This window comes from Symphodus melops, assembly GCF_947650265.1.
Source record: "Symphodus melops genome assembly, chromosome: 1".
Classification (NCBI taxonomy): Eukaryota; Metazoa; Chordata; class Actinopteri; order Labriformes; family Labridae; genus Symphodus; species Symphodus melops.
In genome coordinates, this window is record NC_136691.1 from 41,010,027 (window position 1) to 41,037,999 (window position 27,973).

General features: G+C 42.3%; 1 protein-coding gene and 1 long non-coding RNA gene across 4 annotated transcripts in view; both read right to left on the reverse strand.

Moving 5' to 3' along the window:
• arb2a (ARB2 cotranscriptional regulator A) overlaps nucleotides 1-27,973 on the reverse strand; it is a 142,636-nt gene that overhangs the window by 39,888 nt on the left and 74,775 nt on the right. For all 3 annotated transcript variants that reach the window (XM_079347473.1, XM_079347472.1, XM_079347474.1), the window contains exons 9-10: nucleotides 12,307-12,423; nucleotides 4,148-4,232 (exon numbers count right to left, since the gene is read on the reverse strand). In XM_079347473.1, the coding sequence (XP_079203599.1) occupies nucleotides 4,148-4,232; nucleotides 12,307-12,423 (202 nt within the window). The remainder of the gene's footprint in view (nucleotides 1-4,147; nucleotides 4,233-12,306; nucleotides 12,424-27,973) is intronic.
• Nucleotides 357-1,237, reverse strand: LOC306826340. The gene is made up of 2 exons (XR_013779400.1): nucleotides 893-1,237; nucleotides 357-599 (listed from the first exon to the last, which is right to left on the reverse strand). It is a non-coding gene; the product is annotated as an uncharacterized lncRNA (long non-coding RNA).

Genomic DNA, 27,973 nt, shown 5'->3' on the forward strand with positions numbered 1-27,973 from the left:
TTTAACTATGGAACACCTAGTAGAAAGCCACATAAGGTGTGCATATTAAACAGTTACATTCAGGTGTGTATTTCTGTTGTGAAAGAAGATGAAAGTGAATTTCTTTGTGCAGTCCATTAGGGTTAATTACAGCCTTGTGTTGGGATGCTTGTAACAGAGCAGGGTTGGTAATTAAAGTACAGGTAAGACATTAACTTACTTTTGTTAGCCATTAATCAGTGTTTACCTTCAGAGAGCTCTTCCCTTGTAATTAATAATCAGCTTGGACAATGAGTAATCACCCAAGAGGAAGTTGTGTGTTCATGAGTGTGCTCATGTACAGCATGTCTGTTTTATTAGCAAAAGGGGGCTTCCCACCTTTGAAATAGCATCTTTATTGATCAAACGAACCATCATCCATCTCAACAGAAAAAAAAAGTCAATAAACTTAAAGGCAGCAACAGAGGAGCCCATACGAGAAGAATCATCCTGAGCATGTTTATAACCTGTCTTTTCTTTTACCTAAATTCTCTTACGTCTTATTTTTAGGTATCTTTTGACATCTTAACAGCACATTTGAAATTTGGAATAAAAACATGATAACCATGGTGGGCATCAGCCTTGTTGTCACTTCAGCACACATACACACTTTTCCAGCGTGAGATTGATTTACATTTTTTTTGGGGAATATTTAGCTTTTGTTGGGATAGCCACGAACGATACGAAGTGTGCCAAGGCACTGCAAAATGCCAGAGCAATGATCTCCTCGGGTTGGAACATACTGGGTCTGAAAAGAGAGACGACTCGTCCATATAATGTGAGTAAACACTCCTGCCCTGTGTTTTTCTCACTCCCTTTAAGGCCCCACCAGAATGCCATGCCGGTACGCTGATCACAGATGATTAGGAATAACAGAAAGGCTCTGACTCCACTTGTCCCTACCTCTGCCAAGAGTCTACCAGCATAAAAAACACAATCACCAGATCATCACTGCACTGTACAGCGAGGCAGAACTCAGTAGGAGGAGAAAGGGAGACAAATATAGAAAGTAAGAAAGAGATAGGAGAGAAGAAAGAAGAAAACCAGACAGAATAGGTGGAACATCAAGATTTGTTCTTCCATCTTGCTTACTGTCCAGCCTCAGTGTCCTTTAGACATCGAAAGGTGTGTGTGATCACTCATCATTCCCACCAGCAGCCATACCAGCCTTACTGTGATCAGAGGCATGTCCACATTTGATTGACTGTGGTGTGCCCAACCCTGACACTGACTTAGTCAGGGGTAGTCTAAAGTCTGTGTTCACACAGGAAACTTGTTCAAATAGCATTTATTTACCATATCTGCCTCCTTTATTCGTATCTAATTCTTCTGTATTATGTATGTATTCTTTATTTAAGATGCATCTATGCCTTTAAAAGAGAGAGTAGACAGTGGAGGGAGTTGGAGTGAGGGAGTGGGGCATGACAGGAAGCAAACAAGCCAAGGATGGATACTATCCAGAGGTCAACCGCTTTAAGGACTGTAGCCTCTGCATAGTGTGTGCAAACTAACCTCACCGGCTCCCCAATTCTTGCGTGTTCTTGGGTAGGGTATTTTTTTTTAAACATAATAATTTAGATTAGCCCCTAGGCTCTGGAACAATCTGCCCCTGAGTATAAGACAAGCTCCTACCCTTCAGGTCATTAAGACACACCTCAAATCTCATTTATATGCTTTCCCAACAGTTTCATGATGAGTATTGGATATTTTGTGGCTTTTTATCTTGTATGATTGATGTTGGACGATTGTTGTATTTGTATATTGTTAAGCCCTTTGGCACATGTTGGTTGTATTTAAAGTGCTATATAAATAAATGTGGTATGGTATGGTATAAACAACATAAATAAACTACATATAAATCTCCAATGCTCTTTCCTCAACGGACCCAAAAAGAATAGCATGAAGCATCAAATAAAGAAAATGTGCTACACTACAATAGCACAAAAGATACTGTGGCTAGTTTGAATATAAGTTTCACCCTCTCTCTGGCCAGACAGCCAATCCTGGTTTAGGATTACTTTTGGCACCTGGGGGGGGCAATCATATCATCAGGAGGGTGGGGGGTTGAGAATTGGCAAGGGTTAACTGCTCTGTTCTGCTTTGTTGAGACACTCTGCGGCCAATCCTGATTACCCCACCTACACCCAAGCACATATTCTTCACATAGCAACGCAGACAACAGCAGTCATGGCAGCAGTCATGGCAGCAGAACAGTTGACTGTTGGTAGCTGTGTGCGTTTATACGTGTCTTGATTGAAGTGCCAGGCCATGATGCCCTGACAGCCTTCTCTCAACCTTGTCCCCTTTGCTGCTCTGCTGTGACTCTCACCACAATGGCCGCTGCCTGTGAACCTGCCAGGCTGCCAAGGACACAAAGACGAAAGAGACAACCTTTGACATCAGAAGCTGCCACCAAAAGACCAGAGACAAGCTGAATTGGCAGCTCTGTTAACAGGCCAGGGACTCAGATCTATTCAGCTTGGTTTAAAGTTGCACAAGTCAATAGAGCACAAGTCAATAGTGCATAGATACAGATGGACGCTGTGTCAAACAGGTCTCTGTTAGGACAATGTCAGGCATGCCAACAGATTTTAAAAAGTCGACCTCAATATCTTGGCTCAAAGGTTGCCATCTTTTGACAGACAGCAGTCCCTTAGACGAGACATAAAACATCAAGGCTTAAAAAGTGACATTTGAACATGAAATACAGTATTGGGTTTTGTATTGAAGGCTGGATGACATTTCAAGGAGCTGATTCACTGGTAGATGTTAAGGCCACCCGCCCACACAGCTTGGTGTGGAACATGGTGTTTTAGTAGCAGAGATGAGATAGCAGTGTTAGAGATGTATTCACTGACATATGCAGCATGTGTAAGATGACCTATACATTCACCGTGATGTCACTGCAGGGCTTTGAAGAGAATGAAAGACCTCCAGAGTGATGATGGATATGAGTGATGAGATGAAGATGTGTGTGTGTGCGTGCGCGAGTTAGGGTGCTTTGTATGTGTTCACGTGGATCAGTCGATGCTTCAACACATCAGGTAAAAACAGATGAATAAAATCATTATGACTGATAGATATTATTTGTTAATATTTGAATTTCCTCTTGTCCCTGCTCATGCCTGTGCATGCATTCTTGAATGTGTGTCACTCTTCAAACAACACTGCAATCATCATCTCTTATCAACGGTCATGTCGAGGATTACAGCTTTCATCCCTAATCCTACATTAAGGACACATTCTAATGATGGCTGTGACATCATCAAGGCCAGCAAGACCACGGAGAGGGCGCAGAGACAGAAAGCCAAACGCCACACGAGAGGATTAATAAATAAAGGAGAGTGAGTCGATAATGAAAAAGAGAGAAGGGCGCCACAAAGAAGACAAAAATAGAAACAAAATCAAAAAAGCGTGCGTGAGACAGCCTCTGTTGCTGTGTGTGTTTCAAGTTAAACGACTGCTTCTTCAGTATCTTCTTAGTTGCTCAGAGACTGAGCCACAGTCAGTTTTACAAAGCACTCATGTCTACCCATGACCAACAAGCATGTGCATACAAAAACATGGTCAAACATAGCACACTGCACTAAAGTGAACCCTGAACCACGTGTGCACTACTACAGAGAAAGAAAACGTGTATCTATTGAGCACCGTAATTTAAGGAACAACTCAAGGGAACCAGAACAGGCTTCATTTGTGACAGTCTCCTTTTGATATATTGCACTGTCTTCGCTGTTACTGGGAGGGTATAATGCCTAATAAACTCTTTAAGCTCGATTTGCCCCAAAGAGAATTAACTCAAATGTTTTGACTAAATCTAAGGAGCCCTAAGCGTTGGTTCATGAACATTAAATTAAATTGATAGTGCAGTATACTGCAAACACTTATAGTCCTTCTATTTTAATTATTAGGACATCACAAATGTGGCCTTATGGAATTGCCTGCTTCTCTAAAACTAATGCTTGATAATATGTACATACCACCTCATGTTAAGTGTGTTAGTACTTGCTTTTTGTGTTCTTTTAAATGTAAAATCCCTTGAACAATCATCTACTGATATGCTGTAAATAGATATTTTGTAGCATTATTGAAAGTGCAGGATTGCCCTCGTTCACAGTTTGGTTTCTACCTGCAGAGACTCGAGGGCAGTCAGGCAGCATGGGATCCAGCGGTGTGTCCAGAGGCTCGGGACTTGATACCCAGTTACAACAGTGCTGTGGGAAGAGAGAAAAAGAGGGTAGAAATAAAACACTCAATTAAAAACAGATTTCATTCTTTCATTAAAGACATTTTAAATGACTTCTATATGGACTACTTGTGGCACGTTGGCGATTTCTCTGAGGGAAATGAAAACATGGCAAACAGTATCCTTCAATATTACTTTCCAACACGCAAAGGACAATGTGCTCATGGACTGAAGAATAAATACAGACAAACAAAACACACGTAGGATTGTATCTTTTTAGCAGAGTGATAAATGATTGAAGATTGCTTTCACAAACACAGAGGAATACACATTCACAGACTGAAAAAAGGCAGGGATTTTAATTCTAATTTATAAGTGTATTTTACTATCTTGATGTTTAATTTATCATAAAGAGAGAAGTATGCAGAAGGGAGAAGGAAGTAAGAATAAAAAGGTACCGTAAATTCCGTACTATTGAGCGCACCTGGATATAAGCCGCACCGGCTAAAAATAAGTAAATAAATGTATTTGTACATATATAAGCCGCACTTGATTATAAGCCGCAGGTGTCCACGCTATAACAAGAGCTATTTACACAGACGTAGGCTACCGGTAACATCCGCAAATACTGTAGCGTCCGTACGGACGTTAAAGGACGACGAGAGCGTTCAAATAATAACTTAATAACCCGATCACTGTCGGCCGTGACCACGCCGTTTACAGCAGAGAGCAACACATAACTTGCCGTAACAATCCAACTCTCTCCCCCAGCGTTCTCTCATACAGCCACTCAACACGTTCTCGCTGGTGCATTCACTGACTCTCCACATAATCGGAATTATGAACACATTATCAACTACTGACTTTACAACATGAACCGTTACAATACGAAGCCTAGCCGACGGTGTCTGTAACACGGCTGATGAAAAAGATGACCGTAATATATTTCACAAGAAAAAGTCCATCCATTCACTGCCTCAGAATGACTTCATTACTCACTTCCTCAGTCTCTGTTGTCGCTGTCAGTGTCATCTTAAGCTCTGTTAGCTTCTTTGACAGCCAGGTCGATCGCCTTTAACTTGAAAGCTACATCATATGTATTTCTCCGTGTGTTTTCCATGATGAGGGTGCGTGCATGAAGCGCAAAATGACTGATATTAAGATCCGACGTGACGAAGTCAAATGTTTTTGCGGCAGAAGCTCATTGTCCCCCATAAAAAATCCATGCATTAGCCGCACCGGAGTAGAAGCCGCAGTGCTCGAAGTGTGAGAAAAAAGTAGCGGCTTATAGTCCGGAATTTACGGTATTTGAGAAGAATAAAATGGGGACAGGTGTGGAAGACAGGGGGAGAGAAGGTCAGTAAGCAGGAAAGAAGTCTGCGAGGATGAGCGAGGCTGGGGGGGAGGGGGAGAGAGGGAGAGGGAGAGAGAGAGAGAGAGAGAGAGAGAGAGAGAGAGAGAGAGAGAGAGAGAGAGAGAGAGAGAGAGAGAGAGAGAGAGAGAGAGAGAGAGAGAGAGAGAGAGAGAGAGAGAGAGAGAACACGCAATTAAAAGCTGTGTGACATGTTGCTCAGACAGCTTGGCGTTTGTTTGTGGTGGAGTCTGAGGCCTTCTACCATGCAGGATCAGTGGGCGCTCTGGGGGAGGGTGTCTGCCCAGCTTGCTGACCCATAACCCCCTGCAAACACCCCGAGTCCTCTCAAACCCCCTGCGGTTGACAACTCTACTGTCAGAAAGAAGAGGAGACCTCTTCATCTGGTTTTTTTTGTGTGTGTGCTGTCTTTATCTCCCTGTCCGTGTGGCACTCTCTCTTTGTACCTGCTGGGTTCTTTCAAACACAAGTGTTCATTTACAAAATTACTGGTTTACTTTCGAAGAACTAAATCTCTTTCATATCTCAAAATAGTGCACTTACCCGAGATTTGAATTGCATTCTCTTGGTTTACAAATGACATCATATCAAAGTGTATTCTTTTCTTTTGACCATGCAATGTGGAGCAGTATGGGTTCATACAAAAACAAGGGAAAAGGGAGAGAGGAACACAGGGAGGTTCACAGGGAAATCTAGGAGAAGACGTTCCCCCAGATAAGATAAAAGTTCAATAGAAGAAAGAGAAAATGTAAAGAGATTAGAATGTGCAGCTGGCGTCCTTCTGAATCACCGCTTATCTGCCCTTGTTTACTTTCACCCTGGGCCCCTGACAGTCATTACAGTGTTGTGCATGCTTGTGCTTGTGTGTGTGGGTCAGTGATTGCATTGCGGGGGACTCCCATGAAGATGTGCAGCGTTGTGAACCCTTCAGACACAAAAATACAAATGCACATGTGCGTTCACATTTTTACCCATAGCCACCCTGACTCCCAAGGCCCTGAAAACAGGAGGGGCTGGGTCAGTCAGACACACACACACACACACACACACACACACACACACACACACACACACACACACACACACACACACACACACACACACACACACACACACACACACACACACACACACACACACACACACTATACAAAAGTGCAAAAAAATAGGGCAACATTCCAGTTTGACAAGTCACAATCCAAACAACCAACACCATGATACACTGATGTATTCTGAATTGCTCAGTACACAGAAAGACAAACAGATGGGGTAAGTGGACACACACTATCTTTGTATTTTATTTTACTTCCGTGATATTGATTGTCCTATAGTGCTGCAACACAACATATGTTTTTGTCCGTTACTTTAACTAAGAATTTTCTGCACTGGTTAAAAAGATCTGGTCAAAGATTGTAAACTATGCCAGAGACTCTATGAGACTCTACCAGCTTATGGAGAAAAAGTATGTTCAGGCTGGCTGACAGCCTTGTTAGGTTCTTGTGCTACTTGGATTCTCATGATCTTATGATGGTTGCACACTTTCACACGGTCAGACTGAAGCACTCTTTTGTAAACCAAAAAACTTCTGTAATTTAATATCGAACTTCATCCCAGATCAAAGGAACGTTGAAGGCTTCTGAATAATTGCTTGGTTTTTAAACGTGTCAAATGTATGTTTCTTTGAATCTTTTCTTTAATCTGTATGTTGTAAATTGAGCTGCTGTGATGCAAGTTAAATGTCAACTGATGCTGAATCAATCAATCAATCAATCAATATGTAAGAGGCTGAATTGAAAAGCCTCTTGCTGTCACCGTATAGCCAACTTAAATTAAAACAGCTATGTAGGGAAAAAAAAAAAGTCTGCTTGTGCCACATATTGGTCTATCCTTAGTAATACTTTAAGCTTTTACAAAATTATAGAAATACACCAAAATAGTAGCAATAGCCTTCACTGTACTGCATTTCTTCAGTCCGGTTAATCAAAAGAGCGTGCAGTTGAAAAGTATTATAGTTTAAGAGGTACCAAAGAGGTCATGGACAAATCGGTGGAGAGATGAGTGACTGGAGGGGAGGAGCAGGATTGGGGCTTTAGTGTTGGGGGATAAGGACAAGTCATTCTGGTAAACACTGGCATATTGTGTATTTTTAGATCGACTGCTTTGCCCTATATGTGCTCTCCTCTGAGCCTAGGCTGGAGGGCAGAACGGTGCGGAGAGGCACAGGAGCAGTGGGGCTCCTTGACTGCTACATCAAGTGTCTCATTGTATCGCCTTTAATTCATTCAGTCTGTCTCAAGGAAGATGTCAGCTGGGCTGTGGAGCAGTGGGTTAGAGTCGGCTGGGTGGAAGGGGATGGAAGGGGAAGGAGGGGAGTCTTTCAAAAGGCCCTTCTCCCTCCCCCTTACCTCCACCAGCACCACCAATGGAGGCAGGGAGGCCGGGGTTTGAATAGATTTGTCAAGGCAACATGTGCACACAAACTCTTGCATAAATGCACGCAAACACACACACACACACACACACACACATATAGAGCACACAGCCCCAGTGCTGTGGGAGACCGCAGGCATAACAGCAGTCACATAAAGGCGAGGCCTGCTGGCTGGGATTAGAGGAGAGCGATGTGACAAAAGGATGGCACATCAGATCTGCTGCCTCTGACGCATAGCATCATCACTTCAAGCAGCTCGTCTGCCGATCAATGGCACCACTGAACTAAAGGCAGACGGAAAAACAAACATGTAAACAGATTTGACTCTCCCCCCACCTCTGCTGCTCTGTGCATGTCTATCTCTGTATGTGTTTGGATTAAGGCTGGATACACACACACACTTGTTACCATGCGCTCACACAACCAGACACATTTATGCACAGCGTGTTTTTTGTTACACTTAAAGTACATCCCATCTTCAACATCACGCAGGAACATAGTAATATCTCAAAGTTTTGCAAGTTGTGAGAGCAAGCAACGGCTGTTGTTGAATGCTAAAGCTAACCATTGAGCTAATAGTTTGGTCTGAGGGTGTAATGACAAGCAGGTGTCAGCTCTTTCCCTCCGCGCCGATGCTTTTAAGCCCTCTTTGTGGCATGTGTTTCAGGCATGTGTCTGCATGTGTGTCATCCAGCACCTGCTTCTTTCTGCAAGTCAAAGTGGACGGCAGCCTGCTCCTTTCACAAACACAACAAACACACATGCACACATACTCAGAGGGTAATGGACCAAAAACTCTGCACTCAGCTGATGGCAGGGTGATCTAATGGAGCCTTCATGGGGACCAAATAGGTCTCTCATTGGTGTCCACATCAACTAGACAGTGAGTGCAACAGGAATACACACTGCCTTTAGAAAGGAAATATAACTCCCCCTCCAAAAAAAAAAAGATAAAAATAAACAGAAGTTAATAGTGGAAAAACACAATAAATTCAATTTTTACCATAACTGAGAACATTTTAATATCACAATAATTAACCTGAGCATTAAACAACTTGCTAAAGAAGTTGATGGAATAATAAAATACCTTTAAATATTCAATTTTGATTGTAATGGGAAATCAACATATATATGATATAATATATATGTAAATCAGTAAATCATACACAATTGGCTCCATTTAATTGTAAAACCCCTTTTCTGCCACCTCTTTCTCAGAGCCCCATTGACTGAGCCCAATGACAGCAACTCTACGCTCAGTGTACAAAGTCTCCTAAACCATAACATACATGACAGCCTGCAGCCTAACTTCTCAGAAAGTAGTCCTGAGTATCACTTTCTGCTCACTCTCTGTGTGTGTGTGTGTGTCTGTCTCTCTCCCACCTCCTCCAGTGGCTGTATAATCTCTATGGATTAGGATGGTTTATTCATGACCACAGTGTACTCTTTATGAGTGTATGTGTGTGTGTAGTTATGTGTGTGTGTGTGTGTGTGTGTGTGTGTGTGTGTGTGTGTGTGTGTGTGCTCTGGGCAGGCCACTAGAGTGTGACAGCAGGCCAGCACAGTGACAGGAGACACCTTGGAGACTGTGACAGGCTGCCAGCTGTACACCATCATTCGCATTTCTCTCCCTCACTCACTTCTCCTCACTATACAACTCATCTTTCTCCACCTACATCTCTTCTTCTCCTCTTCTCCCTCTATATTCACTCCATTCATATCCTACCTGTCTTTTTGTTTTGCTTTTCCACTGCTCTACCCTGCGCCGTTTCTGCACCAGTCTACCGGATTTAAATAATTGAACATTTCCCATACTTTACTTCTTTGCTTATTTCTCCCTCTGTCCCAGTCAATGAATGGAAATGTTCTATCTCTGCTTCTTCTTAATGCCTCCATTTTGTCAGTGATTTGTCCCCTGGCAGTGACGTCAGATGCCCCTCATCTGACCCATTTGCTCCATATAACCTGGCCCAGCAGGAGCTGATCTCTAAATCCCATCTCCTCTCTTTTACTCTCCTCTTCTCATCGCTCCATCCCACTATCCTGTGACCCCCTCGAACCCTGGAGGGAGGGAATTAACTCTGTCCGAGGAGAAAAGAGCAGTGCACGGCTGGGGGTGTGCCAGCATTGCACAGACATGCTCGTACGTCACCCATATCTATGAACCACCCAGGACATTATTCAGGTTCACAGCTCGCTCCCCCCTGTGATGTGCAGTACCTTGTTGTTGTGTAAAACCATACCTTTATGTTCATTGCAAGTGTTGTTTATGTTTTTGCAAGACCCAGCTTTGTATGGACTGTTGATGTGGAAGTCCTTTGTAAAGGAGAATTATACGCTGCTGCTGTGTGATCGCTCAAAGCCAAACGTCGGGAAACTGAGCCAACAGTACAGACCCCCAGATCAGCTCAGAGTCATGGGATTAGCATATTGGGAGGAACACAAAGGGACTCTGACCTTTTGGTGGGAAAACAAAGACATAGACAGCATTGGTTTTTAATGTAAATGGCTGGGACAAATTAGATTTTGGATTTACCTCAATCCTCATTCTGACCCGGGGCTTGTTAACTCGCACTGCCATCCCCGGGTGATGTGTGTTGATGAAATACTGAATTTGAATATGAGCTGGTTGAGTATAAGGCTTCATTTACCCACACCCAAATGGATAACACAATCCTTCACACAGACCAACAGTATACAGTATCTCTGCAACCACAAAGGCAGACTAAAAAAAGGGACAAAGCCAAGACACTTTTGTGTTGTCTTGGATACCGAGTTAGCAAGAATGTAAGGCATCAACACTGTTTGATATTCCAATAACTACGTCAAACATTTTTCCTATTTCAAAAGATGAAGGCTTTTGTTGCTGTAAAATTAGAATTAATGGAACGGTTGCAATGGTGTACTGTATATGAAGATGTCAGATATCCCTGAGACAGATCAATAAAGTATAAACTTGCAACATGTTATGAATACTGTAGTAAAATACTGTACTCAGAGAGATTCTAGGTTGGTATCTCTAAATAAGGGATGAGGTTTGAAAAAATAAAGAAATCTATAGTATTTCAAACATTTATCTTGATGAACACATTTTGTGAGATACACTTTATTTTTTGCATAGCGGGAAGGGAAAAGCAAAGGTGAGCAACTGCTGTCCTCTAGATAAATTCTATTAAAACTACACAAGCTCTTCTCCTAATTCAGCCAAAAAGGGACCCTGGGTTAATGAGTACGAGAGAGAGTGTATCCTTGCCTGTCCCTTTCCTCCAACCGGACAAAGAAGGTTATTTCAGATTTATTGTTCTGGGTAATCATCACAAATAGAAAATCACTTAGCATTCCAATTATGATGTGTCCCTTAGATGAATCAAAAATAGGAAATGCCAGACAAGGAGAAGGGGGCCAGCGCAACCTTGAATCCCCACAACACAAACTTACATACATACTTAACGTCAACACATTTCAGCACACAAACCAAACACACAGGCGAAATGGGAGATGACAGAAATAGCAAAACAAAAGGCAGGGGATATAAAAGAGGATGTAATATAAATAAAGGTATGGTGTGTGTGTGTGTGTGTGTGTGTGTGTGTGTGTGTGTGTGTGTGTGTGTGTGTGTGTGAGAGAGAGAGAGTATGTGTGTATGACATTTGCATCTCTGGCTCAGGTCTTGGATGGTCCTCATCTGTATGTGCATACTGAGTGAGCCCAGGTGCTGCGTATGGCTCAGAGGTCACACCAGAAAGGGCAAGTGCTAAAATGAAGCTAACACAAATGCACATGTGCACGAGCGTTCTATCTCACATGCTCACCCACAAGCACACACAAACACAAGCATGCATGCACACATGCATACCATGGAGGTCTAACTGTCTTAGTTATTCCTTGACATGCACCCAGGAAGAGCCGTCTGGGCTTGTTTAAAAAAACACCGAGGGCAAACACGCCAACAATGGTTCTCTGTGAGTGTTAAGTCGAGCTGCTAGTCCACGGTACCTGTGTAGGTCAACAGGGTTCTGAAGGTATAAATTAGAGTAAGGCGAAAGCTGAGATACCTCCGCTCATAGCTGGGGAATTTACATGTTAAGATGAAATGGAAGGGATGCTTGTACAGTTTGCCCGCCTTTGTTTGCCTCCATATCTGACATCTCTCGGTTATTATACATCTTTGAGTTCTGTTTGTGCTTTCGGGTCCTCTGTGTGCAGCATGTCTTACAATTGCAGAGTGAACAGTTGTCCTTTATGTCTGGATTAATAAAGTGAATACAGTTTAATTCATTTTTTATTAGGTTATCTCACCTGCTGCATCCAGTCTTGTGTCCCTTTGCTGGTCTCCTGTAGCCAGATGTTGTGAGCCGAGTCAGTCAGAGCCACAGCGCACACTCTGTTCTTCACCTGCATTTCCCTCTGATTCATCTGCCAAAGAAAACACATCAAATGTTAGTTACCAAGGCTCCAGGGAAACACTCACCTTTGTGAAACTGCTCATTTCAGAAGACTTCGTATTGCAAGGAGACATGACGAATTAATCTTAAGAAATGAAAAGCATTGTAATGTTAAATGTAGTTTTAACTTGCATTGTGTCTAGTACCCTACTAAAGATGCAATTCCCTGTCAAACACACTATCAGCATGTTCCCCTGACAGTGATAGCAGTAGCCCAGTGGACAGATTTGCAAACAGCGGACATAGATTTGACCTGGAGTACAGCATAATGTAAAAAGTGAAATATGAAAGAGCTCCTCCACCATAGCGTGTCCTTGTCACGTTCTGAGCAAATGCCCTTCCCTGTGCACGTTCAGATACGTCGGCCCCCATTCTTAATACCCTTTCCCTTCACTTGACACAGAGGATGTAGTGTCCATGGACTCGTCTTCCTATTCCCCTCTGAATGTCAACGCCAAGGAAAATGTCACACAAAGAACTTGTTACTGCACTACAATAGACTGCCCACACTGCTTGTCCCACCCCAAGGAGTACTGAAGCCAGGCCTTGGGAGCGAGCTTTTTCACTCTACCTTGCTTTCAGATTAAACAGAGAGAAAGAAGAACAGGACTTGCAACAATAGGTTGACAATCACTTACGGTATTATATTCAGTAGGCTTGAAAAAAGACGTGTGAACAAAGGATGAATTCAAGCAGTTCCACAATTCACTTTTACAGTATTGGTTGTTACCTGATCAACTGCAATTAACCGGTAATGGCAAACAATGGCTGGTGCTTGCTTGTATGTATTGAAGAAATATGGGCTTTTAAAGGCGTAGTTGTAATACAATAATAAAGGGTTATGGCTTGAGTACAAGCTGTGGTTTGATCAGGTCTCAGTTTCTACAACATCATGAATCAAAGTCCGAGATCAGACTAAAACTAGGCCTCTTAGACACGTGACACCGGTCATCTACTCTACAGCCAGCACCAGCTCAGGCTGGCTGGCTCTACATCAAAATGATGGTGGGCATTTGAATAGATCCTCCTGTGCCCAAGCAAATTAAAGTGTGAGTCTAAAGAGATAAATGGAACCTATTAAGACCCTAAGGACTCATCGTACAGCTGATAAGGCTTCAAATTGGGCATCTTCACCGAAGTGGAGGATAGAGAAGACTAAGAGGGAAGGTTAGAAAAAAAGGTTAAAAGAAAAACTGTAACTGTTATACAATAAACATCAAAGATGAAAACAGCACGTGTGCTCACACAAAATCTCCCATTTACATACCAACACACGGTCATATACACACTCCTCTCTGATCTCCACCCTGTTCTATGGTTGGTTGAAAAGGTTTTCTCTGGCAGAACTCGGTACGTGGGAGTAGCAAAGTCAACCTTTAAAAAACTGAAAGTGTCAGTCAAGGTCCTGTTTTCTGGTTCTAGCCAAACTGGCCAGTTACTGAGTATAGCAGCTCGCAGAGGCCAGGAAGCAGGAGGCAGCGTTCGACTGCCCGTGGAAAAATCTAAGTGCATGGCTTCAAATCAGTCAAATAAAAGTCTGGGCAGAAACTTTAGATTTTTCCACTTTGGAGAGAATAAATAGGTCTCCACTTGGTCTTATTGTATGTCCCACTTGGGCCCAACATTTCTATTTTAGATGGAGCAAGAACTTCATAAGGGTATGGGATGGTTCACCAATATTCAAACTGTAACTATAATACATTTAAAACTGTTGGCTATTAACTATGAGCCAACATGTTTTAATGTTTGCAAACCTGTCAGTTATTACAGACAGGTTCTATCTTTTTGCTTATAAAGTTATTTTGGCATGCCACTTTAAATATGAAATACTTGACAGACATGAGGTAAAGTTGGGTTGTAGATGGCACTGGTTTGAGATGCCTGAAACTTCAGTTCTGCTTCTATTTTTTTTAATCGGTATTATAAGGTGTTTAGATCTTAAAGCTGCAAATTCTTAAGACTGGGCAATTTGGTGTTAAAAACACATTTTATCTGAGCAAATAGTCTTAGGTTCTAAATTCTATTTAAACTTCTTAGTCTCTTCCCAACTTTATGTCAAATGTTTTTTTTTGATTTGCTATTAAAAGAAACTTTCACCGTGTTGGACATTCTCTGAAATGAAGAGATAGAAAAAAATCAGGAACTTCCACCAAACAAGGTCTGTTTTCCTGACGATGCTTCAGCCGCAGATTAAAGACCATAGATCTCATCTCTCAACGCTGGCTATATCAATCATTTTCTCTCACAGCTCTCATTGCAGCTATGCAAGCAGATGTGGTTTGCTGTGGTAACAGTTGGGGGAATAGGTTGACAAAAAAAGGACTCCAGGGGAGAGTGGCTATGCAGTCTGGCCCTAAACCGCAATGATTCTGACACCACTGGGTCCCACGTTTTACAAGCCACAATGATAACTGTGGTGAGCTGGGTGTTGAAAGATAAATCTAAGTCTGTCTGTGTCTTCTGTTAGGTGGAGGAGATTCAAGGTTAGCTTACAAACCAGCTACAACCATAAAGCCACATGTCCCCAAGAGGGCTGAGACGTAAGCTGTGTTCTCCCATGGCTCATCATGTTGTACACATCTATGATTGTGTGTCAGCGTTAGCCATCTTTATCTAGGAAGTTAGATGTGCTAATCCAGTGTGTAACCGCAGACTGCAGTTTTAACAAGGAAGCGGGCCAGCTGTTGTGATAGGACTTGTATGAGACCGGGAAAAAGAAAGAGAAACATGTGGAAATACTTGTTGCGCTAAAACTAACACACAGATGTTGAGACATTTGCCGCCTCTCTGCTGGCCTTTCCATCTCTGCCATAGCAACTGGATACGCGGATTGAACTTTGGTTGGATACATGAGGGGGCTGGAGTATGACATATTTTAAGACAGAGGAGTAGAAAGGCAGAAGTTTATCAGAGGGGGTTGAATGGACGATAAAAGTATTCCTGGAACATAAAGAAGGACTATAGACAAAGAGCAAGACAGAGGAGAGACGGACAGACTTTACTGATCCCCAAGTGAAAAGTATTATTTTTTCCCCAGTTTACATGGAGATCAGAGCTTGACGTCAGTTTCAGAGCAGTGTCTCTGAAGCAAGTTTACTTCACCATCTACACTCAAAAAATAGGGAAAAGATCAACTTTAAATGGTAATAATTCATCTAACTTCAAGAGTTTTTAGTTCGAAGGGGAGCCTCCTTACTGTACTTACTACACTACCTTGATGAAAAGAAAATCCTCCCCATCCCTCTTCTGCATCTTTGCAGGTTTATTCATATAATTCTGTTTAATTATGAGAATTATTTTGCATCAAAAAAACAAGTGTACAATGAAAACACAATTTGAAAGAATTCTGTTTTACTTTTTTTTGCTGTGTTATAACAACCATGTGTTTTAAGAAAGTCTCCCTTATTGTGAGTTGGCTTTTCTTTCACTCCAAGTACACATTACGTTTACATTCCTCTGAAGCTGAGTCACAGCTGATGACGCAAACTTGAGCTCACCCCCACCATATATTCAAACTCTGGATGAACTATGCAATCCTTCAACCTCTTTCCCCCTTCTCTTTCTCCTCCTCACAAACCATTTCCCTTTTGATTTCTCAGCAGAGGGCCTGGTTGCTATAGTGATCCACAAACATCACAGATTTCTGACACCCTGGTTGGCACAATCCGACTAATTCCAGCTTTTCACAAGCTCTATCAAATAGCCGACCCCCACACATCGGAGCCACACACACACACACACACATATACAGTGACACACACATACATCTTGTACCTGACCTCCCACATGGCCCTCGGCAAAGTACAGTGTTTAGTGTTTTAAGCTGCATCCTGCAACAAAGCTACAGCTAATTGCTGTATTTTCTGTCGAGTATAATCTTATTTCAAAACTGTCGTATAATGTGATATGTAATGGGTGTGTGTATGGCAGACAGTGTGTGTGTGTGTTTATGTGTATACAAAGAAGGGAAGGGGGGGGAATATTAATCATGTTTATTTATCTGGACTAGGAGTTGAAATAAGCGACGAGACATCATTTAACAGCATGCTAAGCTAATCTCTGCTCGAGATAAATACTTCATTTCTCTCCTCTCCCCGTGACGCTCCTTTGCTCGCGACTGCTCTGCTCACGCTACATCTAAACACCGGCAATAATAAAGACAATTATTTAGGCCTTTGATAATTATGTGTCAAAGGCAGCGAAAGCCACTAGATAATTGGGCGAAAACTGAATGGTAATCCACAATGGAGATCCCCGTGGGGAGACAGGCAGACTTATCCCCAGAAAGAATGCAGAGCAGGAGAAAAGAGAGAAACAGGCAAAGACAGAAAGATGAGAGCTCTTTAAGGGGCATTGCTCACTGTCAGATAGTCAACGTGAAAAGCCACAATTATACAAAGAGAGAGAGTGAGAATAGAGTGCAGCAAAACAGGAAGAAGGAAAACAAGGGACAGCGAGAGAATGACAGAAAAGGAGTGAAAAAGATGACAAAATGTGGAGTGTTACTGGGAGTGGGCAAAGACTGAGCAGAGGCCAAGGGAAGAGAGAGGAGAGAGGAGAGAGAGGAGAGAGAGAGGGAGAGAGAGAGAGAGGGAGAGGGAGAGAGAGCAAGGAGCGCCCCGTGACGATGCCAGTCAGAGATGAGGCTTATAATGTGGCTGCTCCATGCACTGCCAACAGCCACAGATAATCTAGGACTACCCACTGAGCAATGAAGCACTGCTTAAATATTTGATTGATTAACTGTCCTGTTGCTGCCAGAGAGTAAGAGGAGAGCATCAGAGGAGCCAGGACGAACACAGGAAAAACAAACAAACATGTATGCGGGTGTACGCCGAAAGGTTGGGAAACACATGGCGCTGACACACTGACACATACACCCCCATAAATCCCAACACGCCAACATTGGAATAGGAGCACAAACACAAACACACACACACAGACGTGTACACATTGCAAGCATGTGTAGAGTCTGCAAAGACAGTGGCAAGGGCTGGAAAACAAACATAAAGGCTGACTGATGCTCTGGCAGGGATTTCTTTCAATCATAAATCAATAAAGACAATAGACTTTCAGACAAACAGTGGTTAAGATAATGATCCTCTATTGGATTTGCTTTTAAAGACTGGGGGTTCAGCAGTCAGCACATGGAGGATGTTCCATGTGCTATCTCTCTTATTCCTCTCTGTTCAGAACTGTGCGTTGTTGGCTTTCGATCTCAGGTCATAGTTGAGTGGGAGTGGAAGTAGCAGCGTGTTCATTGACTCTACCTGACCTGTCTGTGACATATCCACATACACATACAGAACACGCTTTTCCCTGTTGATCCCTGGCTGTGAAAACACAGGCAACTGGGCCCCCCCCCATGCTCTGACACCCTCTACAGGAAGAGACAACACCAGCGCTTCCTGTGGCTTTGAAGCGGCAGTCCTCGGTCCCCTGTCGGTCCCCAGCTTCCTTTGTATTAACCGCAGGAAGGAAGCCCACTCCAGCACGAGGCCACAGGGCCCTAGGGAGTGAGTGTGTGTGTGTCTGTGTGTTTGCCTCTCAGAGTTGTGAGTCATGCATTTGGTTGCAGGGTTTTTTCTCCCCTCTGAGTATGTAGTGCATGAACTCTGTTCATGGTGAGGGTGTTAGAGAGGGAAAGACAAGAGCAGGAGAAAACTGCAATAACTTCCTCTCCTATTTCCTCTCACGGCTGTTTGCCACACGTGTGATGGAGGGGCAATTCTGAATGGTTAGAGTGACAGCAACGGACAGTGGGGGGTGATGTGTGTTTCAGTACATGTTAGGGAGTGTTATCTGTGTAAAAACGTGCAAACCACAGACATGAACGCACACATACAAATATACACAGCCAGCCAAATACACACGAGTAAAGGGTGGTGAGGAAAAGGAAGGCCAATAAATATTTACTGACACAGCACAAGTGGAGAATGGTTGTCCACTTATGGAAACAAAAGGCAGAGGATGAGGAGCGGCGTGCCAGGAAACCTGCCGGCTGCAGGCGCAGTGCCCTGCTTGTGCCCGCATGGAAAACAAGAGGAAGAAGGGGAAGGGAGGACGGAGGAGGGAGAGAGCAGGGAGGAAGGAATTAAGGGAGGGAAGGCAGGAGGGACCAGCAGTTTTGTGGGCAAGGGAGTCCACATGAACAATAGATGCCTGGTGCAAAGAAAAATGCTGTTAACTTAAAAAAATAAATTTAGTCTCAAAAGGTTAAGTGTGTGTTTTTTGTGTGTCTGGGTGCTAGTTATCCGAATTATATTTAAAATCACGCGTACTGCTTCTTTAATGTCTCTTAAAAACTGCCCACAAAATTAGAAGTAATTTTGAAATTCAACGTTTTCTTTCATATATTCAGAAAATAACGAGTCCCTGAAACACTTCCATTTCTGCTGCTCTTGCCTTGAACGACACATCTTTTTATTGATATAGAATTGCTCAAATGCATAGCAGCATTTCATAGTTATAAAAACAGAATTCAATTAATTTCTAATTAACATCTGCACAGTGGCAATTGCTAATGATATCAACTCCCAACAGTTTGATCAATTTACATTTCTGTCAGCCTGAAAAGACTGCCAATCGTTGCTCAAGCTTTATGAACAATAGCCTCTTAATGTTAACATTGAAATGATATTGACACCATTAATGGACACTAGACAAAGTTTTTTAAGTTTAGTTAAGGGATGTTCATATATTGTTTAGTAGCAGCAATTACAGAAATTCTCCAAATGGTTATTTCTAATTAGGCAGCATTCCTAACGAAGTGAAATTACGGCGTGGTGACTAATTAAAGTCTCGCGTTAATTAGAACAAAGCTTAGTTAAGAAAACCAGCACAAGATACAGTGGGCAACGTCTTCATCATTCCCAAATCAACAGGCCACATTAAGCTTTGGTCTACAGAGTGAAAGGAGAAAGTTACTTGTGCGTGTTGGGTAAAGTGTAAAGGCCTCATGTTCTCCACTGGCTTGTTCTCTTCCTCTCTCTCACTCTTAAAGTGCTTCTCTCTTGTCTTCCTACCCTGTCTCCCAACCCTCCGGCAATGCTGTAAAATAGAAACCTAACCTCAATATTTTCCCTCACGGTGCTGGGACTTGCTAGCCCATTAAATTCCCCTTCCCATGTGTCAGCTTGCACATTTCCACCATGAAATTTTCGAATAATTAAACTTTCTTAATGATTTATAAGCTACAATAATAGCCGTAAGTATTTCAGAGCAGGTTAAAGGGACAGCCTTTAAGTGCACACTGGGGGATCGCCCTGTTTTAACACAGTTTCGGATGGGTGACTCTCGGCTTGAGACGAGGATGGATCGCATGAGGGAGAGTGGGATTGACGGAGGCAGGGAGTAAACGAGAGGGCCTAACAAGGGTGGCTGGAGGAGGAGACTGAGACCTTTGTGCCGTAACTCAGGGTGAGAGTGACATCGAGGAAAACCGAGGGCTCCCTGAACCTGAGAGGGAGGAGACAGCTTACTACAGGCGGACGGGGAGAGAAACACACACACACACACGCAGCGGGAATATGCAGTAACCCGGTGCTGCGAGAGGGGAAAGAGAAAAAAAAAAAAAAAACGAGATTAAGACAAGGAGACACATCATGTAGAAAGAGGGACTGTCAAAGAATAAAAGTGAAGTTAAAATATATCATAAAGAATATAGCAGATAGAAATAAATAAATAATACAAATGAAACAAGTCCACCAGAGACTCAAATTAAATACATTATATTAATCTCAAAAGGCCAATCTTTTTAAAAGACGAACATGGTGAATTTAATCATAATGAGGCAAAAGCACAAACAACAAACTTTACAGAATAAATTGCAAACTATACTCAAATCATTCTTACAAATAAGTGCAAACAGTTGCATGTATGTATCAGGGTGCACACACACAGATGTTTGCTCTCTGCTGCCTCTCTGACGGCGAGGCTGATATGATTGCCACTTAGGAAATCAGTGTGTTTTCACACCACTCTCAGCTCTGCCAAAGCTAATGTGTTAAATATCCATCGGGTGCTGCTGTCCATTTCTGAGACTCAAACACATACACACTCTCACACACAGCCTTAGGGGCTGATAAACACAGATTCCTTGTACTAACTGAGCCCACAGTTGGCATCCCAGCCAACTATTCTAAATCGGGGTGCAGTGAGAAAATGCTATGATGTGGAATTTTTACTCACTTCTAAATTTGTTGTGAAGAGGTTTAAGTAGATGTACTGATATATAATGGCGTGACTTTTTTCCTTTTCTTGTTGTCCTTATAAAATTCCCCTTTCTTTCTTTTTTTTACTCCGCTACCCCAGTGGATTGTTTTTTTTCCCCCCTTAGCTGTAAATAAGGGAGGAGGAAGAAAGGAAAATGAGGGAAAGATCAACAAATACGTAGACACATGCTGCTCTGCACATTACTATCAAATCAGGTGTACGTGTGTGTGAGCGTTTTTGGTGTGTGTGTGTGTCCCAGGGCTGTAGGAGTGAGGTTCACAGGCAAGGTGTTTTGCTTAAACTTCCAGGGCCACTCGACCTATCTCTGAGTGTGAATTAGTGCATGGTCAAACAGAAAAAGAAGAACAAAGTTGCGGGGGAAAGGGAAAGGGGAGGAGAGGTTTAAGGCTGTGTTAATGAAAAAAGATAGAGTTCTAGTTATCGTCCTACACTCCTTCATATTTGCTCATCCAATGGCCGTGGGGCAACAGGGAAAAAGAGAGAAGAGAAATAAAAGCAAAGAAAAACCAAGCCTTGAGATTCCCCTGTACTCAAATGAAGAAGAGTTAGGGGAGGAAACTACAGAAGGCCAAATGAAATTAACGGAAATATATAACAATCTGAAATTAACTTCTTACTGCCACTAGCCATGATTTAAAAACCAGAGAGGGAATGAGTCAGAAAAAAAAGAAAATAAAGGAGAATTTAAAAAAATAAATTTGACAGGTGAGAGGATGCTACAAGTTAATTGCCCCATCATCTAAAAACTTTGCACCTCTTCAGGCAAACTCACTGAAATTATTATTTTAAGCTCAAATTGTTTGAGACATAAGACCAAAAGATTAGAAATAATAGTAATGTGCCATATGAGAATTAATACAAAGTAATTTAATTAGCAGATTAAACAGGTGGGGTAAAGGAAAAAAAAGAGTAAGCACCTGCTTTATACCTGGATGTTTCTTTAGCCCACAAGTAATGAAACATTTTCCCCTCGAGCTTTAGATACGTATTCAAATGACATACATTGTTAAAAGTTACAAAAACTCAAATAAAATGCCTCAACTGCTGGTTGTATTTTAGTTGATGAGAAAATGCAATAAAAGTGATAAAGTTACACCGAAATTAATAATAGTCATTTCTCATTTAAATCATTATAATATTGATTAAAAGGTTTTTCATTATGTGGTTTATTTACGATGCTTTATTAGAATTTTAACACAAAAACAATTTCATTTCAAATAAATATGCTCTCGATATTCTTATGTTATTCTTTTGCAAAACTTTTGATATTGTTGTGTTTTGAAATACACAGCTCAACAACCACAGCAGTATACGTGAAAGAACATGATGTGACCACAGCAGCAATCCCGTTAAAGAATTTAATATTAAACTTACAAAAATAAGTACACTAGTTGAGTGCTTTTTAAGTGATATTATTGATTAAAAACAAAGCCTGAGAGAAGAGTGAAGAACACACAAACACACACGCATATGTAGGGAGTACACACATACACACACAACCCAGTATAAAGTATATTATTAATCTTATAAAAAAGCAATTAAATCAAAGTGGTATAGAGCCTGAAGCTATGAGGACTGTCAATTCTGCTGGAAATGCCACAGAAGATTACAGTTGGGTTTGTGGATTCCATGAACCCTTTTTTTGATTAGGGAGTCAATTATTTCTCATTACCGAAGATGCTATTTCGGAAAAAGACCTTGTCAGTCAATCATGCAAAAAGTCTTCAAAAAAAAAAAAAAAAAAGCGTGAATAAACCATTAAAGAGAGATGCGGATGGGGGAGGAGGGGGTGGGAGCACGCTGACCCTTTTCTCCACCCAAACTCCTACTTGTAGTCAAATTACCTTTTTAACTATAACACCTCTGTCAGGTCTTTGTCAGCGCATGCTAATAAGGGCCTTCAGTGGAGAACATTTGAAAAGAAAACAGTATATTTATTAGTTTATCTCAGAGAGAGGCATTTACCCGGAGCTGAAGGTAAGTTTGAATGTGGTGATTATCTTGTCATATTCAGGCTGTTTTTTTTTTTAAGAAAAAAGTGCATGTGTGCGCATCATGAGTTGTTGTGTGTCAGTTTGAGTGAGTGCACATGTATATGTCTCCAGATGCTCTTCTGTTGTGTGTGTGTGTGTGGATGGGTGTATGCATGTGCATTCTTACACGTATATAATATATATTCATATGAGTGTATGTGTCTATGAGTGTATGTGTCTATGTGTGTGTGTGTGTGTGTGTGTGTGTGTGTGTGTACTTCAGCTGTTTTCGGCACACTGATAGGCGAGCGCAGCACATTTCTCCCGTCCTCTTTGTTCTGTGTTGGGTTTGACACCTCTAAACAATAGCAGCGCTTCACTTCGCCCAGCCCCAGCCCACCACCACCACCACCACCACCAACCACACACTGCATGGATGGGAGCTGCCAATTAGCACTATCAAACACCCCTCATCAGCTGTCTGCTTACCACAAAAAGAGAAAAAAATCCCCCAAACAAATCAATAATTCAGAGCTTCCTTCAAAAACAATCACATTCATGAGTGGACTGAAGTTATGTAGAGAAGGAAGTGTGGTCACTCATTTTATGGTATGGATTCTTTGTGTCGATAGTATGTACAGAAGTGGAGCCTTGCAAGAAGCTCTCGACAAGCAGGGGGGAAACAAAGATCTGCTTCGTCCTTCTATTTTGACCCCGACTCTTTCTCGACCCAAACCCGAATGCTCCAAATGACTAAGAGTGCAATCTTTTTCATCACACAATAAAAAAATAAAAAAATTAAAAAAAACTACTTGAGAAAAACCTTACTCTCTCTTGAGAGTTTGACTACCTTTGTTTCATACCACACGAGTGAGCTGCGTTTGGCGGCCACCGGGCAGCCAGACGACATAGTGCGACCCAGGGGAAGGACGGCTGACGTGGGGAAAGAGCAGCGAGAGGGGGGGCCTGTCATGGAGAGAGGGTCTCAGAGGGCTGAAGGTGAGCAGAGGTGTCTGGGAGATGACTGTCGCTCCTCTTGGTGGTCCGAGCCCTTTTCATTAACCTACACCCCTGGGTTCAGCAAACAGAAACAGGGGGTGGGAGTGTATGTGCGTGTGTGTGTGTATGTGAGGGGGGGGGCCGAGTTCACAGCGCTGACCACCAGAGACCTACTGCCTGCCTGCCTGCCCGCCTTCCTGTCTGTCTGAATGCAGATCTGTCTCATCCGTTAGAGACAAGGGACCGCTTTTTAACAAAACACAAAAACATGCACGGACGCACAGAAGCAACACACTCGCACAAACACAAAAATACACATGCACGGCAGACGACTAAGGGAAAGAGATGGGGTAACAAAGGACAGGCAGTGCCCCCTAGTGTTTTCATCAAAGAGAAATCTGACCAAATAAGCTTACCATCACACCTAGCAAAGCCACAAACAGAAAGACTAACAGGAGGGGGGGGAGAGTAAGAAGAGAGGGGGGGTGGGTGGGAAGGGTGGACAGGAGACTGGGGGTGGAATCGAAGGGGTATAGGTAGCAGAGGACGAAGAAACGATGGGAGTTGAGGAGTGAGTGTCAGAGGATGGGGGTGTAAAGCACACGCTAGCTGCTGGTTTTGGGGATTTGGTGAGTTGAAAGATGCATTTACACAATTAAGTTGTTTTAAAATATTTGAGGCCGAGAGAACGAGAGAGCGCGTGTGAAGGAGAAGGAGAGGGGGAGGTTAAGGGTAAGGGTGAGGGAGAGGGAGAGAGGCGGGCAGGCCATGCATGAAAGCTTATGTCAGAGAAGTCCGGAGGAATCGCTGAGTGTGAAGCCATCTAATAAGAAAGCAGAATATATGAGACAGTGACACACAGACACACAATGTGAATTACTAAGCCACCCAATGTGTCCTAGTATCTGATCGAAACATGAACCACAAACTAATGAGTGGCATGACGGGTGAGAAAAGGAACCTATAGCAAACTGGGACAGACACCAAACCATTTAGACCAAAATGCACAGTCATGCTATCAGAAGAATGAACATGCGCACACATAAGTTAGTACATTGTGGGGCGTGCAATTGGTGTATATTTACTCATTTTTCCTCAACAACGTATCCAGCTTCGTATTCCCACCATGAAACAAGGCCTAGCCACCTTTCAGTGAGTTCCACATTCAGCTCCAAGCAGCGAAGACATCAAAGGCTGCTCCGAACAAGGAGCCTCCCGCTCACTCTCCTTTCTCTCTTCCTTTTTGCTCTTTCATAACCCTCATCGTATTTCACAGCACATAAAGCCCTAAAATGGCACATAAAACAGTTCATCTCTTTTCAGTGTCAGCTTTCCAGGCTTAAAAAATTAAATATGTTTTACAGCAGGTACATAACTAAAACACACCCATGGAAAAAGAAGGCCATAAAGGATTCAAACTCGTCTTTCCATAAGTATGGGAGGCTATAGAATTGAGTATAGATCAGCTGAATAGCCAATATGCAGTTTTTCATGCTTAAAGTGCAGAAAATATGAAGTAATAGAGACACAGAGGAGCTGCCTGTTCCTTTTCTTGGCCACCAGTTGCCCTGGTATGCTTTCAATTTAAACACTGGGAGATGTGCAGAAAACACACCATACTTTTGCAGGTGATGCACTGACACTGAAAAATGTATTTTTTTAATGTACTAAAATAATGCTGTGACCTTGATTCTGAGAGGTTTGGAGAAGAAGAAAAAAACCCCACCGAATTCCGACATCGAATTCAATGAACTTTAAAAGCAACGAGAGCAGAGGGTGAAGGAGGCGGGCGAAGATGGAGACGCAGAGTTTGAATGTAGAAAAAAGAGAGAAGAGACTAGAGAAGGGAGAGAGGGTTTAAACTTCAACCCTGGAGTCACTAAGTTCACTGACATTTGCACCAGGATCCGCCTCGCTGTTCCTCACAGCTTTTCAGAAGTGACACTTTCCCTCCTTTCATTTCCTAAGACTTATTCTTCCTCCTACATTCGCTGCAAAATGAGACCATTCACAATGTTCAGGGCAAAGAAAGAAGAAATAACAGAAAACGAAAATTGAATTGAATGGGTTGAATTCGAGAAATAACTGTGCGACAATGTGCAACCCCGTATGTCCTCAAGATTCCTCTTGTTTATTGTATGCATTCTTATAGAGGAATTATCAAGGGGGAGGGGGAAAAAATGACATGTGACAAGTGATTCATTTGAGCTGTCAACATGTCATCTTCAGCACATTTAAACCTTAAATCAAGTGCTTAGGCTCTTCAGCTGAAATGTGACCCGGGTCGTAACCGGCTGACACACTCACACACAGCAGGTGAAAGAGTGGGAAAAAAGAAAAACAGCAATAGCCAAAAAGCAGGGGACAAAAAATGGGACTGCCAATCAGGAAAAAAAAGGAAAGTCTTTTTTCAGGTAAGGAGAGTTTTCAGTTAATTAAGATGTATTGAATATTGTTCCAAATTTTACAGTTCAGAGGCTCCATGTAAATAAATCAAGGCACTTTAGAGACAAGTTTTCAATAATGTCAGGTACTGCAAGAAGGAGGTAGAAGTGGGACAAATTGATGGTTATGGACAGATAATTTGAAAAAAATAAATAAATAAATAATGTTCAAAGAAGAGGCTAAGTGTGGTCGGTCTAAAGTGAAGAATTTAAGTAGAAAGACTAAAGAAGCAAGGCCGATGTGAAGTTGAGGTTAAGAGAGGAGGGAAACGGAAAGTAACTGAATCTGATGAAAAGTGGAAGAGCAAAAAATCTTGTGAAAGAAACCATATACACGGAGGCAAATAATAAAGGGAGAAAATTAAAAGAGCTAAGTTTACAGAAAAGTGCCGGGAAAGAGCGGAGTGTAGGAGGAGCAGAGTGGCTCAGACTACTGTAGAAGTCTGACAGAGAAATAATTAAAAAATGAATGTTGTCAAGGAGTCGTTTGACATTTAAAAAAAAAAAACAGAGGCAAGGGGCAAAAGAACAATGAGCAAGGGAAGGAGTGTTTCGTCGCGAAATATGAAGGACGGTAAAAAACAACCAACGACAGAGAGAGGAGCGAAACAAGTGGACAGCAGTGCCCAATGGGTATTAAACAGTAAAAGAAAGAGCCAGAGGGGTCTGGAGCAGAGGGAAGGGAAGAGAGCGAGACCTTGCCTCTGAGGCAAAGAGCCGAGAGCAACGAGAGAGGCAGACAAAGCCGTACACTGCTCTCACAAGGCAGAACAAAGAGAAGAAGTGCATCATGGGAGACTGAGCCCTTGCGCCGCCACTGACGCCACGCTACAAAAACACACAATGGCAGATGTACATGAATCAAAACGCTAACACGTAAACCTACAAGTATTGCAGGTGCTAAAATGACAACGATTGGTACATTAACCTCTGTTCTTATTTATTTTAATTAGTAAGAAGCTGGATTAGCTTCATTATTTTAAAAGATAACAGGGCTAGTGTTACGTCTTTAATTTCAGTTATTATGCATATTAAAGAATACTATGGTTGATATATGAAAAAGAAAATCAGAGTATGCCTGCCATGAACTTTACTCAAGGAAAAAAAAGAAAAAGAAAATCCTGTAAAAACAGATTTGAAATAAAGAACATCTCGAGTTTCTCTATGGCTTCCTTAAGGACCAAGTGAGTAGATGGAGAAAGGGAATACTGTCGGCAGACAGTGTTGGTCAAAGAGTGAAAACAAGGAAGAGGAGTTGAAGAAAGCGAGAGTGTAGGGAGAGGATCAGAGTTGAAATGGAAGACAAGACGAACAGAGGGGGAGGAGTACTTTTCTATTTTCTTAAGTAGGAGTTCAGGTTTGAGTTGAAATGGTAATATCTTTCTGTATGTCCTTAGCGTTCTGTGGGTCTCACTGGAAATCTGATTATGTGCATGTGTGCATGTGTTTACTCCTCTAAAAACTGTTCATATGAGATTATTGTGTTTATCTACTCACCCTCCCCCTACAGGCAGCTAGCTCAGGGAAACACAGGCTGAACTAGTGAAGAAAAAAAGAGGGCAGGGTGAAACTCGTTATTAATTTTTCAAAGTTAGAGTCAAAATTCTAAAAGATAAAGAATGCAGAATAATAAAGATATTGGCTCTAGAGTTTCAGCTGGTCGCCTCCTTCTTTCCCCTTCCCCTCTCAGTCGACCTGTCTCCTTCCTCCGGCAGGTCTGATACGTCGGAGCTGCAGCTGAACTCTGAGTAGCACTGTCTCCGGGAAAAAAACAAAGTGATCAATGTGAGAAGGTACGGGGCGCTCATGGACAGGCCAATCAATGGTGGAAAGAACCTTGCCCAGGGCCTTATGCAAATGGAAGCACGTC